This window comes from Echeneis naucrates, chromosome 5 (genome assembly GCF_900963305.1).
Source record: "Echeneis naucrates chromosome 5, fEcheNa1.1, whole genome shotgun sequence".
Lineage (NCBI taxonomy): Eukaryota > Metazoa > Chordata > Actinopteri > Carangiformes > Echeneidae > Echeneis > Echeneis naucrates.
Window position 1 is genome coordinate 9,640,942 of NC_042515.1, and position 13,735 is coordinate 9,654,676.

Consider the following 13,735-nt stretch of genomic DNA (forward strand, 5'->3'; position numbering starts at 1 on the left):
CCGGCTAAGCAGACTGTGTTTTCTGTGGTGCCACAGTGACAGCTTGTGGTCTTTAATATTAACCACATCATATTCAGTTTATTCAGATTTAACTGTAAGTAATCAGTTAACATAAATCTTTCTTTCTGTTAGTTTATGCAATATCAATGATTTGTTGTGTCTCTGCTGCTGGATTCCCTCTAAGGGCCTGGGAAATGTTGTGTGTTTGATGAGAGAGCCCCCTGACATGGATGTAAATAGATTAATAATAGATTAATAAATTAGTCCAGACTCATAAACAGATACATGACACTGAACTGCCATTTAGTGTAGTCATGTGACAATTAAACCAAACTAGCTCATTTACAATTTTGAAAACCAGGAGGACAAAATTGTCATTGATTGTCAAAATGTGTGAACAATGACACAAAAACAAGTACCAAAACAAGCACATACTTGGTTCTAAATTGCAGATACCGAGGTAATACATTTCAGCATGGTAATAACTGGTCTCTAATAGTTATATAAATAAACTCCTTAAGTGAAGTCTGCAGTGTGTGAAGCATTGTCCTTCATTTCTAGGTGTTATCCTGCATTGTAAAAATGAGGTGTGTGCTTATGACCAGCAGAAAAACACAGAAACATATTTATTCACAATACAGAACTATCTGAGCTCATGTATTCAGTGTATGATAAAGGCTTTGCAATTTCATGTACAGCTACCAGTCTGTTCTATCTGCATTTCCCAATGCGCACAGAACTTATGACTCACTCCCCCACCACTCACCCAATCATTTGTTAATTTATAAACTGGACATGTAGGTCTTGCCAAACTTTGTCACACGCTCATGTTATATCTGCACTGTCTCTTCTGGGAGAGACTCCTCCATCCTCCTCCTCCCCTCCATCCCCCTTTGTTGCCTCTTTCTCTTCATCCTTCAACATGCCATTTTAATTGAAATAATCAACACAAAGATGTCAAGATGTGATGGGCGAGAAGAAATTAATGTAAAAATAAGCTTTAATTTAGTTGCAAATTGACATGCAAGCTGAAGCACTTTGCCATACTAATTGCTCATCAAACAAACAGTTGGAGATGTAGCTAAATCCTCATGCATTAAGTTATCATGTAGACTGGATGTGTGCAATTTTGTCCCCATTAATAATAATTTAAAAATACAGAAATGTCATGCTGCTTGCACCCAAATTCCAGCCAAGAGTTGAGAGCTTCACTTCCTGTGCAGTGTGCCATAATTGGCCAGAAATGCTCCCGCTATTTGTCACTTCCACCACCATTGGAGTCACGAAGTCATTGCCTGCTCTGGTCTCTGTGTGTCACCTGGAAGCGTAATGAGGAATGAAAGAGTTGTTAGTGTAGTGTGTGTGTGTGTGTGTGTGTGTGTGTTACTCTTTAGTCAGTAATTACAGGTAATCAGCCATAACAACTGTAGCCATAAATAGGAGGAAGAGCTTTCAGCAGTGAGAGAAAACCTGCTGAAAATGTTTCAAAAATGTTGTTGTTCTTCAGCCTCTCTGGCACCAGATGGCGATCTTAGCTTGATTTTTAAAATGCTGAAAACAAATTCCTTCATAATTTGAATGAAAGTACCAGATTTAATGCTTATTTCTCTACTACCAGTACACTTACTGTTGTATTCAAGAAATAAAATGCTTTCTCTGACAAACTATAGACTATTTGGTTAAAATGAGAGACTATATGGTCATAATCTGTTGATAGTCACAAAGACTTATTTTTCCTTTTTAGTTGACTTGTTTTCATCAGCCTGTGTTTCCTGATAAAGTTTTTTTTTCCATCACATTATTGAAAGTGTGTGTAAATAAATAATGTGGGTTTGTGAGCATGTTCTGCTCCTCTGTTCTGTTTCAGCTAAGTTTGTGTTGTGTCGTCTTCTCCACAGATCCGCGGTTTTCTCTCAAGGTTTGACAATGTCCTTCCTGCCAGCCTGGCCTTTGACAAATGCACTGCCTGCTCACCAATTGTAAGTGGCACAAATTGTAACTCAGTCATCCAAATTATGTCTTCCAATCCATTATAGCAAGGAAGCAGTGTTGTTTAGAAAGATTGAAATATAGATGCAGATAGACAGCTACAATTTAGATACAGCAAGATTAGATTTGGTATCTATGTAACAACGTTGTTTTGAAACACAAATTAGAGTTTTAGCAGAAATGGTGGGGATTCCCATCTCTCTCTTTCCACATTGTTAAGTCAGTGGAGCTGTGTTGAAATGTTGCTCCTAGAGGAATACTGACAAAACACAGAGAGAGAGAGAGAGAGAGAAAAGCTGGTAAAACCATAAAACCATATGGTAACAATCAGGCAGCAGTTGCTCATTGATGTCAGTAAATCTCATATGAGTGAAATTAGCTCCTACCACTGTGTGTGTGTGTGTGTGTGTGTGTTTGTGGGTGTGTATATGATTGTATGCATGTGTTTGCAGAGATAGGCTGAAGGGTCTACATATCCCGGCGTGGCCAAGTTGAATGGGAGAAATTGCCTTCACGTCTTTTTGACCAATTTGTCATTGATGTCCACAGCAATCACTTCCCCAGGTGGCAGAATCCACCAATGTAACTGACTGGTGTACATTAGTGTAAGACCAGGGGGGGGCACAACTTACAGAGGGAGAAAGCAACAAAACAGAGAAAATGAGAAAAGGCAGAATGGTGGGGGGCAGAGATAAAGAGTGGATTTGCAAGGCTGAAGAAAGGGTGTTGTGATGAGTGGAGGGCTGGTTCACTCTCTCCCTTTCCCCCCTGATCTCAATGCAGCCTTTGTGTCTATAAAGAGGTCATAAAGCCCCAGATCTATCACTTTCATGTGAAGACAGAGAGAGAGAAACCAAGGGGCAGAGGGGGGAGGGAGCTGGCTTGCTTGTCTCTGAGTTCAAACTTTTCTCCACCTACGCGGCTTCTGGAAAAAAAAAAAAAAAAAGTATGAAGTTCCACCCCATCTGAAGGTGTCATGTTTCTGCCTGTGTGACTGATGAGATTATTCGGTCTGAACAGAGGGCTCATATGATTTGATAGGGATTGGGTGAGCCTGTGTAGTCAGGAACAATGAACAACATGATTTCGAAAGACGATCCTTTGCTGAGACAGGGATAAAGGTTATGTAGTGAAATTGGTGAATATGTTTCTGTTTGGTTCCACCCACACATCTTTTCCCTCCCTGTTTTGCATTTGCTTATCTGCCCTTCACTCTTTTCTTTTGTACCAGTCTTCTCCTATTTCACTGTTCCCTCTTCCCTCCATCTCTCAGCTCTATGTCTTACCTTCTCTCCCTTCCTGTTCTGCCCTCCCACCTCTCTCCCCTGGCTTTGTGCGTCCTCTTGTCCATCTATCAGTCCATTCACTGTAATGTATGTGTGTGTCTGTCTTTGTCTTTGCGTGTGTGTGTGTGTGTGTGTGTGTGTCTGCACAAACGAGTGCATGCCTGTCTATGTGTCCCTCCGCTGCAGTCAGCTGTGTGCTGCCAGGTCACTATGGAAACAAAACAATTCAGCCCCTGTCTAGGCTGGAGCAGTTCCTGTAGCGTTTGGGCTTTTTAGAGACTGTGTGTGTGTGTGTGTGCGCGCATGTGCGCGCGTGTGCGCATGCATGTATGTGCATGCGTGTATGTACGTGTGTGTGCGCGCATTAGTGTGTATTTCCTAACTCTTTCTGGGGCTGAAAGCCAACAAAGCTACACGCCAGAGCGTAAATCACAGCTGACGTGGCTTTGTCTAAAACCATGCCAGACACCTCGTACTACAACCACTTGTACTAACACTAGCAAATATGCTTACACTATTTATAGCAAAATTGATTTTATCAAACCTTTTGTATCATGTTAAAGATTCAAATTTTGTCCCAGAGGTCAAGTATCTTTTTGTTTTTGCTGTATGACTGATGGTATCCAATTGATGTGCACACTTCAAAACTTTCAAAGTAACCTGGAGTAGGTTGTGGGTGTATTACAGGATTGTATCAAAACAGCGATAACAATTTTTTGTGTGTCTTAGCTATAAATTGCTTTTCCTTCCCACTTTTGAGTAACTAATAGTGGTATTTTCCTGTTGTAAGCATTGGTAGTACTTAGCAGCACCCAGCTCCTGCATCAACAGCCAATAAGATATAAATAAGATAAGGATAAGGCCTGGCAGAAGATAAATAAGATGAAAGCTGTAAAACCTCAATATTGCATATATGCTATGTATTAAACTTTACATCAGAGTAAATTGCATTCAACAATAAAACCAATAGTTTGTCAGATAGATGAATTACTTAATTTTAAGATTAGCATCTCAAATATATTACAAAGTTAATATTACTTATAATTACATTTCTTTTGGGGGTTAGACAAAAAACCAAATAGTTGAAAAAGCTCACTCTGGGCAGTAGGAAATATTTTCTGATTATTTAGAAACAGTTATTGTAGTAATAAAAAGATGGACTTTGCTAATCATGGATGTTTTTTTCATCCATTTTGTCAACATTCTTTGTAAGAAATGTCAGTCACATTTTTTCAATGATACTAGCAATTATGTAAATACATCATAGAAAAGACTGTACATATACTGTTGACGTGTATGTCTGTGCCAAAGCATGTTAACTGTACATTCTTTATGGGCTGTGCTGTGGCTGTTTCTCAGAAATTGTTATTTCATGAGTCAGTATGGTGCTTAAATGTTTTCAAGACAAGTAGATACGTCAAAGCCACTGAGTCACCTGGGATATTTTGCTCAAGTGTCACTTCACTGCAAAACCAATACCTAAGAAATAGCTTTTGCCCGCCGCCATTCTTAAATTCTTATTGCTACTGCCAGTAATTCTACATGTGTTACTGGTGTTTGTGTGTTTACAGCTGAAATTCAAGCTGCCGTCAGCCACCAAGACCACCCCATGTATGTTTGATATGTTTAAGGATGCCTCACACAAACACAAAAAAGCTCACACATAACACCCCCTGTGGTAAGTGACACTTTGAGTTAATATCCACAGAATGAATCCTCAAGCATTTCCAAAAGCACATATCACCACTGTCAAATAAATCCAGCAGCTAGACATTTATGTGGCTTAATGAGGTAGGAGGCTTAAGGACAAGTGCATTTGTACACACATGTTTCCCATATGAGAACATTTATATCTATTTGTAGCATAGTGTGTAATCCAGATGTAGATAAGTGTGTCAACAGCATGTGATGTGAAGTGTAATCCATCAGGGTCTGCTAAACACAGCAAAAATCTTTCACAAGTTTCAGGTTTCTTCTCTTGTCAACATGTACATATGTTTGTGTATTTTCCCACTGTGTTGGCCACAGAGATACAAACTGCAAACTAGTTTGAATTAGTTTTTGATATTTCACTCCTCTGGTATCAGAACCTTCCCCCCCAACAGCATTCATTATCAACTGTACAAGGAAGTTAGAGACAAAAACCACGCATCATAAAAAATCTCCTTAATTTTTACCTTCGAACGGACAGTTTTCTTTGTGGACTTGTTTGTCTCATACAGAGAAGATTTTGTGGTGTTTTGAGTGTGTAGTAGTGTTTGTGTATAGCTGCATGTGTGCATTGCTTGTAGTGACTTTTTTAACATTATCACAAGATCATCACAGTTATCAAGTTTCTGTGCCCTGAGCTGCCTTATTTCAACAAAGCAGCTTTGGCCGTTGGCGTCTCATGTAACAGATCCCATACATGGAAGTTAGGAATCAAAGAAATAAAGGTGAAGGAAGGAAAGAAAAGAGAGGATGAAAAGATGAACAAGGGGACATGTCAGTGTGTATTGTGTGTGGTGTGTCTGGCTCCAGGACTCGACGCCAGGTCAGTCTGCAAACACACATGCACAGACAGCGATGCACACACAATGTGTGTTGATGTCTGAGGCAGAGGTAACCCTACACCTGCAGAGGAGAGTCTGTGGGTGTCCATGAGACGCTTTGCTAAGTTTAGGAAAGCAGTCAAGAGGGCAGAGAATCTCTGTGTCTGTGTGTTTTGGAAAGAAGGTGTAGGTATTTGAAGTCAGGATTGGTAGGACATCAAAGTGAATATTGTTGACTTGTGGTGTTTCAGGTTCGTGCTTAATGATCAGAGTTTAACTTTTGCACCTCAGAAAATTTTAAATGGTTTATGACATAGGACATGAAGCTTTTTTTTGCTCTTTTTGTATATCATGCAATTAGTCTTCAGGTTATAAATCAACCCAAAAGGGACACTACTCTATGACTGACGTATACTAAGGAGTCTTTTCTGTGTTATTAGAAAATATTGTTCCTAGATTTCCCCTTAGGTGACCTACAACTGTCATTTCTTCATGATGATTTTGTCTAGGTCCTGGATCACTATGAGAGGGAAGGTTTCGACTTCCTGTCCAAGGTTTTTAACTCTTCTCACTCTTTCCTGGAAGACCTGACAGGACTGACGTTGTTGCACCAGGAGACACAGGCGGCGGAGGTAAGTCCCACCTTCACACGCACCTGTAGTAACAAGTAGAGATGTGCGCACAAACCCACTGCAATAAAAGACACAAGCCACGGTACGAGGATGTATGTGTTTATATGTACACAATGTCGCAGTCAACACACACAAAACAACACTGCTATGATGAGCATGGGTGTGCTTGTGTTTTGTATAGTGCAAGTATTTGTTTTTCAACAAAGTTTTAGGACAAACTCTCCCAACTGAAGGATTAATGCCACCAGCTGATGAAACAAGCCAATATTTGATATTTTTAAAAGCAGGCCCCTGCATGGCCACAGCCTGGTTACATGAACAAATTAAAGTCTAGGTGGACCTCACCAAAGTCCTTCCTTCAGAGGTTGAGTAAGTTTTATAACACTGAAAAATCCATAATAAATTTCTCTTATGGTTTGAATACAGTCTTCCCCTTGAAGCCCTTTTGTAACAATTTCATTTACCAGTTACCCAATTACATTTTTAACAGGAGACACACAGTTTTAATTCAAAGGCTGAGATATTTTTGCCCTGTAACCTTTTTTTTTTTTTTTTTTCCTAATTGCTGTGTTGCCATAGCACCTCTTAGTTGTTGTCTGCGGAGCAACAAGAGGCACAAAGTTCCAGCAATATTTAGTGGTGGAATATGGGTGGTTTTCCTCAAGGCTCCCCTCTGACATTAGACAGAGGGAGTGGAGGGAAAGGCAGAAAACGAGTGTGTGCGTGGGTGGTGATGGGGGTTGGGTCTGGTCCTGCCGAGCTGTGGGAAAATCCCACGTACTTTCTCCCCAAATGCTACTCATAACAGACAGACGGAGAGGAGAAAAGGAGGGAAGGAATCAGGAGGGACATGGGAGGAAAAAAATAAGAATAGTCTAGATAAGAGAAACAGTAACGGGGGAAAAAAAAGATGGAAGTCAGAAGATGAAAAGAATGAAGAGAAGTAAAAGCCAATGAAGAAGAAAATAATGACAGCTTTGTCTGTTTTTCCCCATCAGGTCTCCTACTCCTTCTCCCTCCCTTGTGCCTCTTTACTTTTTCCTTACTTTTATTATCTCTATGAGTCATCCACTCTCCTGCTATCAGTCCACCTCGTCCCGATCACTCTCTCCATCTGTTGTGCCGATACCTTCTCTCTCTAGGAAAATATATAGATGGAGAGGGAGAGAATGCTCGACATTAATGGGCATAATGTCATATCAATATTGTAGCGTGCAAAGACGGATTAGGATGATAGATAAAGAGGCAAACTAATAACCAAACGATTAGGCAGCATACCACATAGGAGCATTTCATTCTACTTTAAAGAACAAAAAGAGAAGGTTAAAAGCTGTCCTGATATGCTCAAGTGTTCTGAGGTCCAAAGAGATGAGAAGAAATAATAAAGCCAGTGTTTGTTCTGAAGCAGCTCAGCCTCAACTGGCCTGGCAAAAGGAGATAAATTGGAGAGTCTAACTGGGCAGGAATCACTTCCCATATAGCTTCATTGCACAGTGTGGTTGAATAAGTCCGTTGCTTAACCTTGGCTGACATGCTGCATGGGGAGGAAGGAGGCGTTGGCCAGGATTGGTGTGGATTTTGCAAGCATTTTGTCGTCAACCACCTACTCCAGTGTGACCAGCTATGGTGAAATGACAGACCCAGCCTTCTTTATGTGTTTCTCCTCTCTGTTGGCATCCTTTGCTGTGATGTCTCCTCCCCAGCAAACCACAGCATTGGACACGCAGAGCATCTTGTGGCATTTATTGAAAGACTTAAGCGCGCTATCCTGCCCACCATCTCCCAGATGAAGTGTGTAGAAGAGTCTGGCGCAGGTCCGATTCTCATCAATCAGAAGATGGAGAGATTGTTTTGATTGCTCAGCCCACATAGCGCCAGAAGTCTTTGCGCCTGTTTCCTGTACACAGATTAGCTATTCTGAAAACTACTGCTCGAGGAGGACGTCCCTTTAGATTTTTTTTTTTCTTTCCATTTCCAGGAAGGGACAGAAGTTATTCCCTCACTTGTGAAAGCATATTATTACTTATTTCATGCGGGAGCCCACTAGAAACAAGCTTTTGGCTCATTTCAGGTCTTCACCCATATTTTAAGAAGCACTGGGCTGAAATAATGATAATTTTCAATGTAAAAATTAGGGGTTTAAAGAGTTGATGTTGGATACCTTTTTTATGCGTGTATATTGGAATTGTGTACAGCTGTGAGTTGTCATTGGATGGTGACTGTCACCTCCACTGGCTTTTACAGACATGTTGCCTTAATTTGCAGCCTTTTGTTGTCTCTAACAATATTTGGTAATTGCTGTTTTCCAATACTGTATACTGGTTGATTTTTAATCAACAACACTGTAGCACTGGTGAGATTTTACAAAAAGAGCAAGCATGGATTACCGTGGACTTTAATGTTTTTATTTTATACGTTTACAACGTTCTCCTTTTTCCTTTAAGCATTTTATTGAATTCATTACAGGCCATGTGTGTAACTGTGTGTTTTCGCTCGTGCAAGTGTGTGTAACCATTCTAGACTATAATCTACGTCACCAGATAGCAGTACTATGTACTTATGGCCTATTTTGGGCGAGTTTGTAACCTGAGAACTGCTTTTTATGCGGTCACCACAGGGTTTTGGGGGAGTTCAAGTTCGGTAAAAGTTTAGACTCCGTGTGTGTGTGTGACTAAGTGTTTGCATGCGCACAAACGACTCTGAATGGCTTCTTTGTGAGATCAGCTCTTGAGATTTCAAACCTCCTGGAAGGAGCATGGCAGGGTGGAGAATATACTATGAATCTGGTGTCTGGCAAATTAGTTACATGTATTTGAAGCTTTGTTGAACATTTGTTTTAGTATGCAGCATGCTGTGTCTTTGGCCTCATGAGACCTCTTTTTTTGCAGCGAGGAAAATCATACTTGACAGTTGATCTTTAAAATATTCATGATCTGATCTGTATGTAATGGATTTTTTTTACCCTCTTACTCTATGATTTGATCTGGCTGGTTTCTCTTGTACCCTCCTCCTTGTAACTGTTGCCTCCTCTGTTAGCCAGGGGAGACTGTAGTTGTCAGTACATTTGCAGAATGTTTTGTCTGTCTAATATTCTCTCAGGCCTCCTTACTTCCACACCAAAGCTGACAATTATGCAAACCAGATTAAGCTTGGTTTGAACGTTTCCCTGAAACTTTTTTTCGTGTTAGCACTGCATGTCGAATCCCTTAGATTGGAGGCCATCCTCTGCTACAAGTGTGTAAGAGTAACCAACTTTGTAAAACTGAGCATGTCAAGACTCCAAAAACCTGCTGCAACACAAATGAGAGAGAGAGATTAGGGATTCATATTGATTTATCCCGGAGGAGGCTATGATGCAATCCTTTTTCCACCATCTTTGAATGGAGGCTATTTGACTGCCATTCATCTCATTTTATGCGTCTGATTTTCTTCTACCACTTTTTTTCCCTTCATTTCACAATTGGTAAGCCAGGCAGTTCATTAAATGCAGCATTATAAACATTAACCATGCGCTACTTACCATGCCTGACAGGAATACTTATTCCCCACATTCAAGTCAATCATCCATTCCATTAGGTCAAAACCTGAGCTGTTTAGGCAGGTCAAACCCAATACTCTTGTTCTAGTCTAACAAGGACATCACACAGGTTACCTTAACTGAACTCAACCTTTTCTCTTAGTTCTTTAGTTTTTAAACCAGGCAAATGTGTGTTAACGTGTCAGAACAGGTTGTGTTGGGTGTCTGGCCTTCCTTAGAGTAAGCTCAGTGTAGAGGGCAAGATCAGATAAATCAACACACACACACTGAGATCCTGAAAGGAAATGAGTGTCTGTACAGGATGCTGTACCTCTGCTTTGATGGCCACCTACTGTCTTTGGCTTAGAAACAGATTATATAGAATACTGCACATATTTGGCCATACTGGAGCCTACACTGATCAAGTTCATCTAATTACATAAACAGACCGAAATTCACTTTTTTACATTATGGCAGTTCAATAATTAAAGGGCTGTAGCATAAGGAAAACACATAATTATGAAAAAAAAAACAAGCTATGGAGTTGATTATATTTTCGAATCAGTATACTCATGGTCACTGGTCCTGTCGTCATTTTCTGCAACGGATGCCATTTTTTGTGCGTATTTGTGTGTTCCCGCACCCATAAATCTGTCTCGATTACCCAAACAGAGGATGTGTGACCCTTTCAGTACAAAGAGTCTTTCTGCAGAAATTCACGCTCCACTCCCTTCCCACCTACTCCAACTGGCACTGCCAGTAAGTCACAAGATCGGGATGTTTGCATTGAACGTGGGGAAGAATGTGTCACTTGTCACTCTGTCCTCTTTGGGTTCGGTCTTGTGACATGGATTGTGTCATTCTCATTTGAGTACAGTGACAGATAATCAGTTTCTCATCAAGGATGTTTATAGCAGTTTGGTGCTCCATATGTGATTGATATGTGAGAAACTGTCCCATACAGACTAAGATACAGTCCACCAGAGGCTAGTGCAGACTTGCGCGTCATAGTGAAGATTTATACTGTGAATTTAGTTGTGCAAAAACGCTCGAGGGTGTAACCTGTGTTTTTATAACATCATCTGCTCATTTCTGTATTTTGAAGTGAAATCATTGTGAAATTGCCTCACTCCATACTTGATAATATGGGACCTTTCTGGAAATTAAAGCTTGTAGGACTCAAGCATCCAATAGATAAATTAGCTTAAGAGCACTCACTTTGGTGATTTCTCGCAAAATTATTTCAGCTTTTACCAGACGTTAACTCAAGTGTGACCCATTCTTGACTTCCATCCCAAGATAATATGACTCCTGATTAAAAAATGTTCTTTCCTCTGTTGACCTGACATGTATGTTAGATAGCGAAATATAGTCGGTCTGTGCACCATCAGATGCCACAAATTATTCCCAGTCACACTCGTGCCCTGAAGGAGAGGTTACTCAAACATTCACGATTTGGTCTGCGTTCTCTAAGTAAAACGGTTTGCTGACGATAAATATGATCTTAGTTACATTGGACCACCACCCTAACAGCTTGGAAAACAAAAGCTGCTGGAACATCTATGGACATGGTAACGCACAATCTCCCCCCACACCAATCACATGCTCACGCACACACACACTGATATACACATTTACTCCTGGAGCGTCAGAGGGCCCCCATGTATGTCAGAGCTTTATCCAAACACATCTACAGTTGCCTAATACTACAATTACTACCAGATGGGCTCGGGAAAAACATATTGGGTCTGCCTTTTCATTAGCACACTACTCAACTTCCTGGAAGACGGGAGAGATGGAGAGAGCGACATTTGAAAATGTGTGTTTGTATCAAATTTTAAATTGAGCATAACTGACCGCTTGTCCCTGATGATTGTATATTTCCATTTCAGTTTATGTCACAGTGAAATGTAAAATAATTTCATGTTTTATGTCTCACCAATCAACACCCATTCCTCTTTCTTTTTTTTTTCCCACCTTCATTATTTATAGAGTGCAGTTTCTGTAAAAATGGGGAATATTGGGGAATACTTTCATTTATAAAATGTACTAGACGCTCAGTTCCAGCCTTTTAAGTTAGGACATTCTCTGTTTTCACCTCCGGCGTGCTAAATTTGATCCTGTTGAATGTGAGAGGAAACGATCAGAAGATGTTACCCCATGATCTGTGAAACTGTGATGGGTGCTCATCACTCCTTTGTCAACATTTATAGACGAAATGATGAGAAAACCATGAGATTAAAACATGTCACTCATCAGCAGCCTCCTTTCACTCTGTAAATGCTGCTGATGGAAAAGCCGTATGAGCTTCAAAGGCGTAGTAAAACCCACTTTCACTTTAAACTCTAGATTTGGTGTCTTGCTTACGTCTCAGACCAAGTCCCCTTTTTAAAAGGGTGTCCTGAGCCAACATCTCATTCCAAGCAGAAACCGCAGAAGAAACTGACAACTCAACACCATTTCTTAAGAGCTTTTAATTGATTTACGGTGTGAGTAAGAGTAAGACATAGTGAGAAGAGTAGCCGTTTTATATTCAGTTTGGCTCACATTATCCAGCAGCTGTCATTGTTACTTGGAAAGAAATATGGCATTTATTCCCAAAATAAAGGCAGCATTCTTCGAAAGTTATGTCAGTTTTTGAAAGTGATTGTTCGATTACTGTTTAGATTTCCCTGAAAATGGTCAAATAAGCGTGCTTTGATTATGCGTTCATTAGTGGAAACTTTGGACAACGTGTCCCTTGTTTGAATTCTTTACAAGAGTTTTCCTTGTAAACTAATAGGAAAAACATTTTTACCTTACAGACTCGTACCTAATATTATCATTTACGTGTCCTTTCTCACCTTCACTTTGCATTGCACTTGTAATTCCATATAAATGATAAAAGTACAGTGGAGATACAATGCTTATATGTGCCAGTGTCCTTATGGATCACTGCTTCCTGAGCACGTGTGTATTTATGTGCTGAACTGTGCGCCAACTATGTCCTCTATTGCACTGCTAATTATAAATGCGTGCTCCACTCGCAGGGGTGCATGTCAGCTATGTACAGACACATCACACCTCCTGTCCTCACTTTCCTACATAGTTTCTGTTGCTCATACATACTATACATACAGCACTATACATAGTTGATCTAAATCTCCCCAGTTCTTTACAGGCTAAATTCAGAAGCTTTGTGTCAGTCAGTGGCTTGACTTATAACCTCAGTTGCTAACCTTCCTAACCTTCTGCTAAGTGTTTGAATGTAAATTTCTTTTCTGTATGTGTGAGTATTTGGTAGCACAGATTCATGTGCATCATTCTGTAAACAGCCGCCGGATTTGAAGCCTCTTCAGGGCTCTTCCCAAGTAAAAAATGTCTTAGGCATAGAAAGTCACCTTATAGTCCGCTGCAGTGGTGCACTGGAGCAGCCATATTAAATAGTATTCATTTCAGATTTTTATTTTTTTTATTTTTTTTATTTTTTTTATAGGCTGTGTGTTTTATCACTCAATTTCTTACAGACCATTTCTTCATCACCCATTTGTATAAATACCTGCAGTTAAGTCTCTGGCCAGAGTCAAATTTTTCACTCTGTACTCAACCTACATGTACACAACTTCTTCCCTGGAGTACTGACGTCAGTGGGTTAGTGAGCAATGACGAACGTATACAAAGAGGAATGAATATACTATTAGGAAAAGGAAAACAAGTTTCAGTCACTGGAACTCTTGTAAGAGAGGGCCATAAATATATACTTCTTTCAGAAAGAAAACATTGGAAAATAATTGAAAACAA

General features: G+C 40.1%; 1 protein-coding gene across 1 annotated transcript in view; it reads left to right on the top strand.

The window, feature by feature from the left end:
* atg7 (ATG7 autophagy related 7 homolog (S. cerevisiae)) overlaps positions 1–13,735 on the top strand; it is a 48,631-nt gene that overhangs the window by 17,846 nt on the left and 17,050 nt on the right. The window contains exons 17-18 of the mRNA XM_029501425.1: positions 1,899–1,979; positions 6,316–6,438. Coding sequence (XP_029357285.1) covers positions 1,899–1,979; positions 6,316–6,438 — 204 coding nt within the window. The remainder of the gene's footprint in view (positions 1–1,898; positions 1,980–6,315; positions 6,439–13,735) is intronic.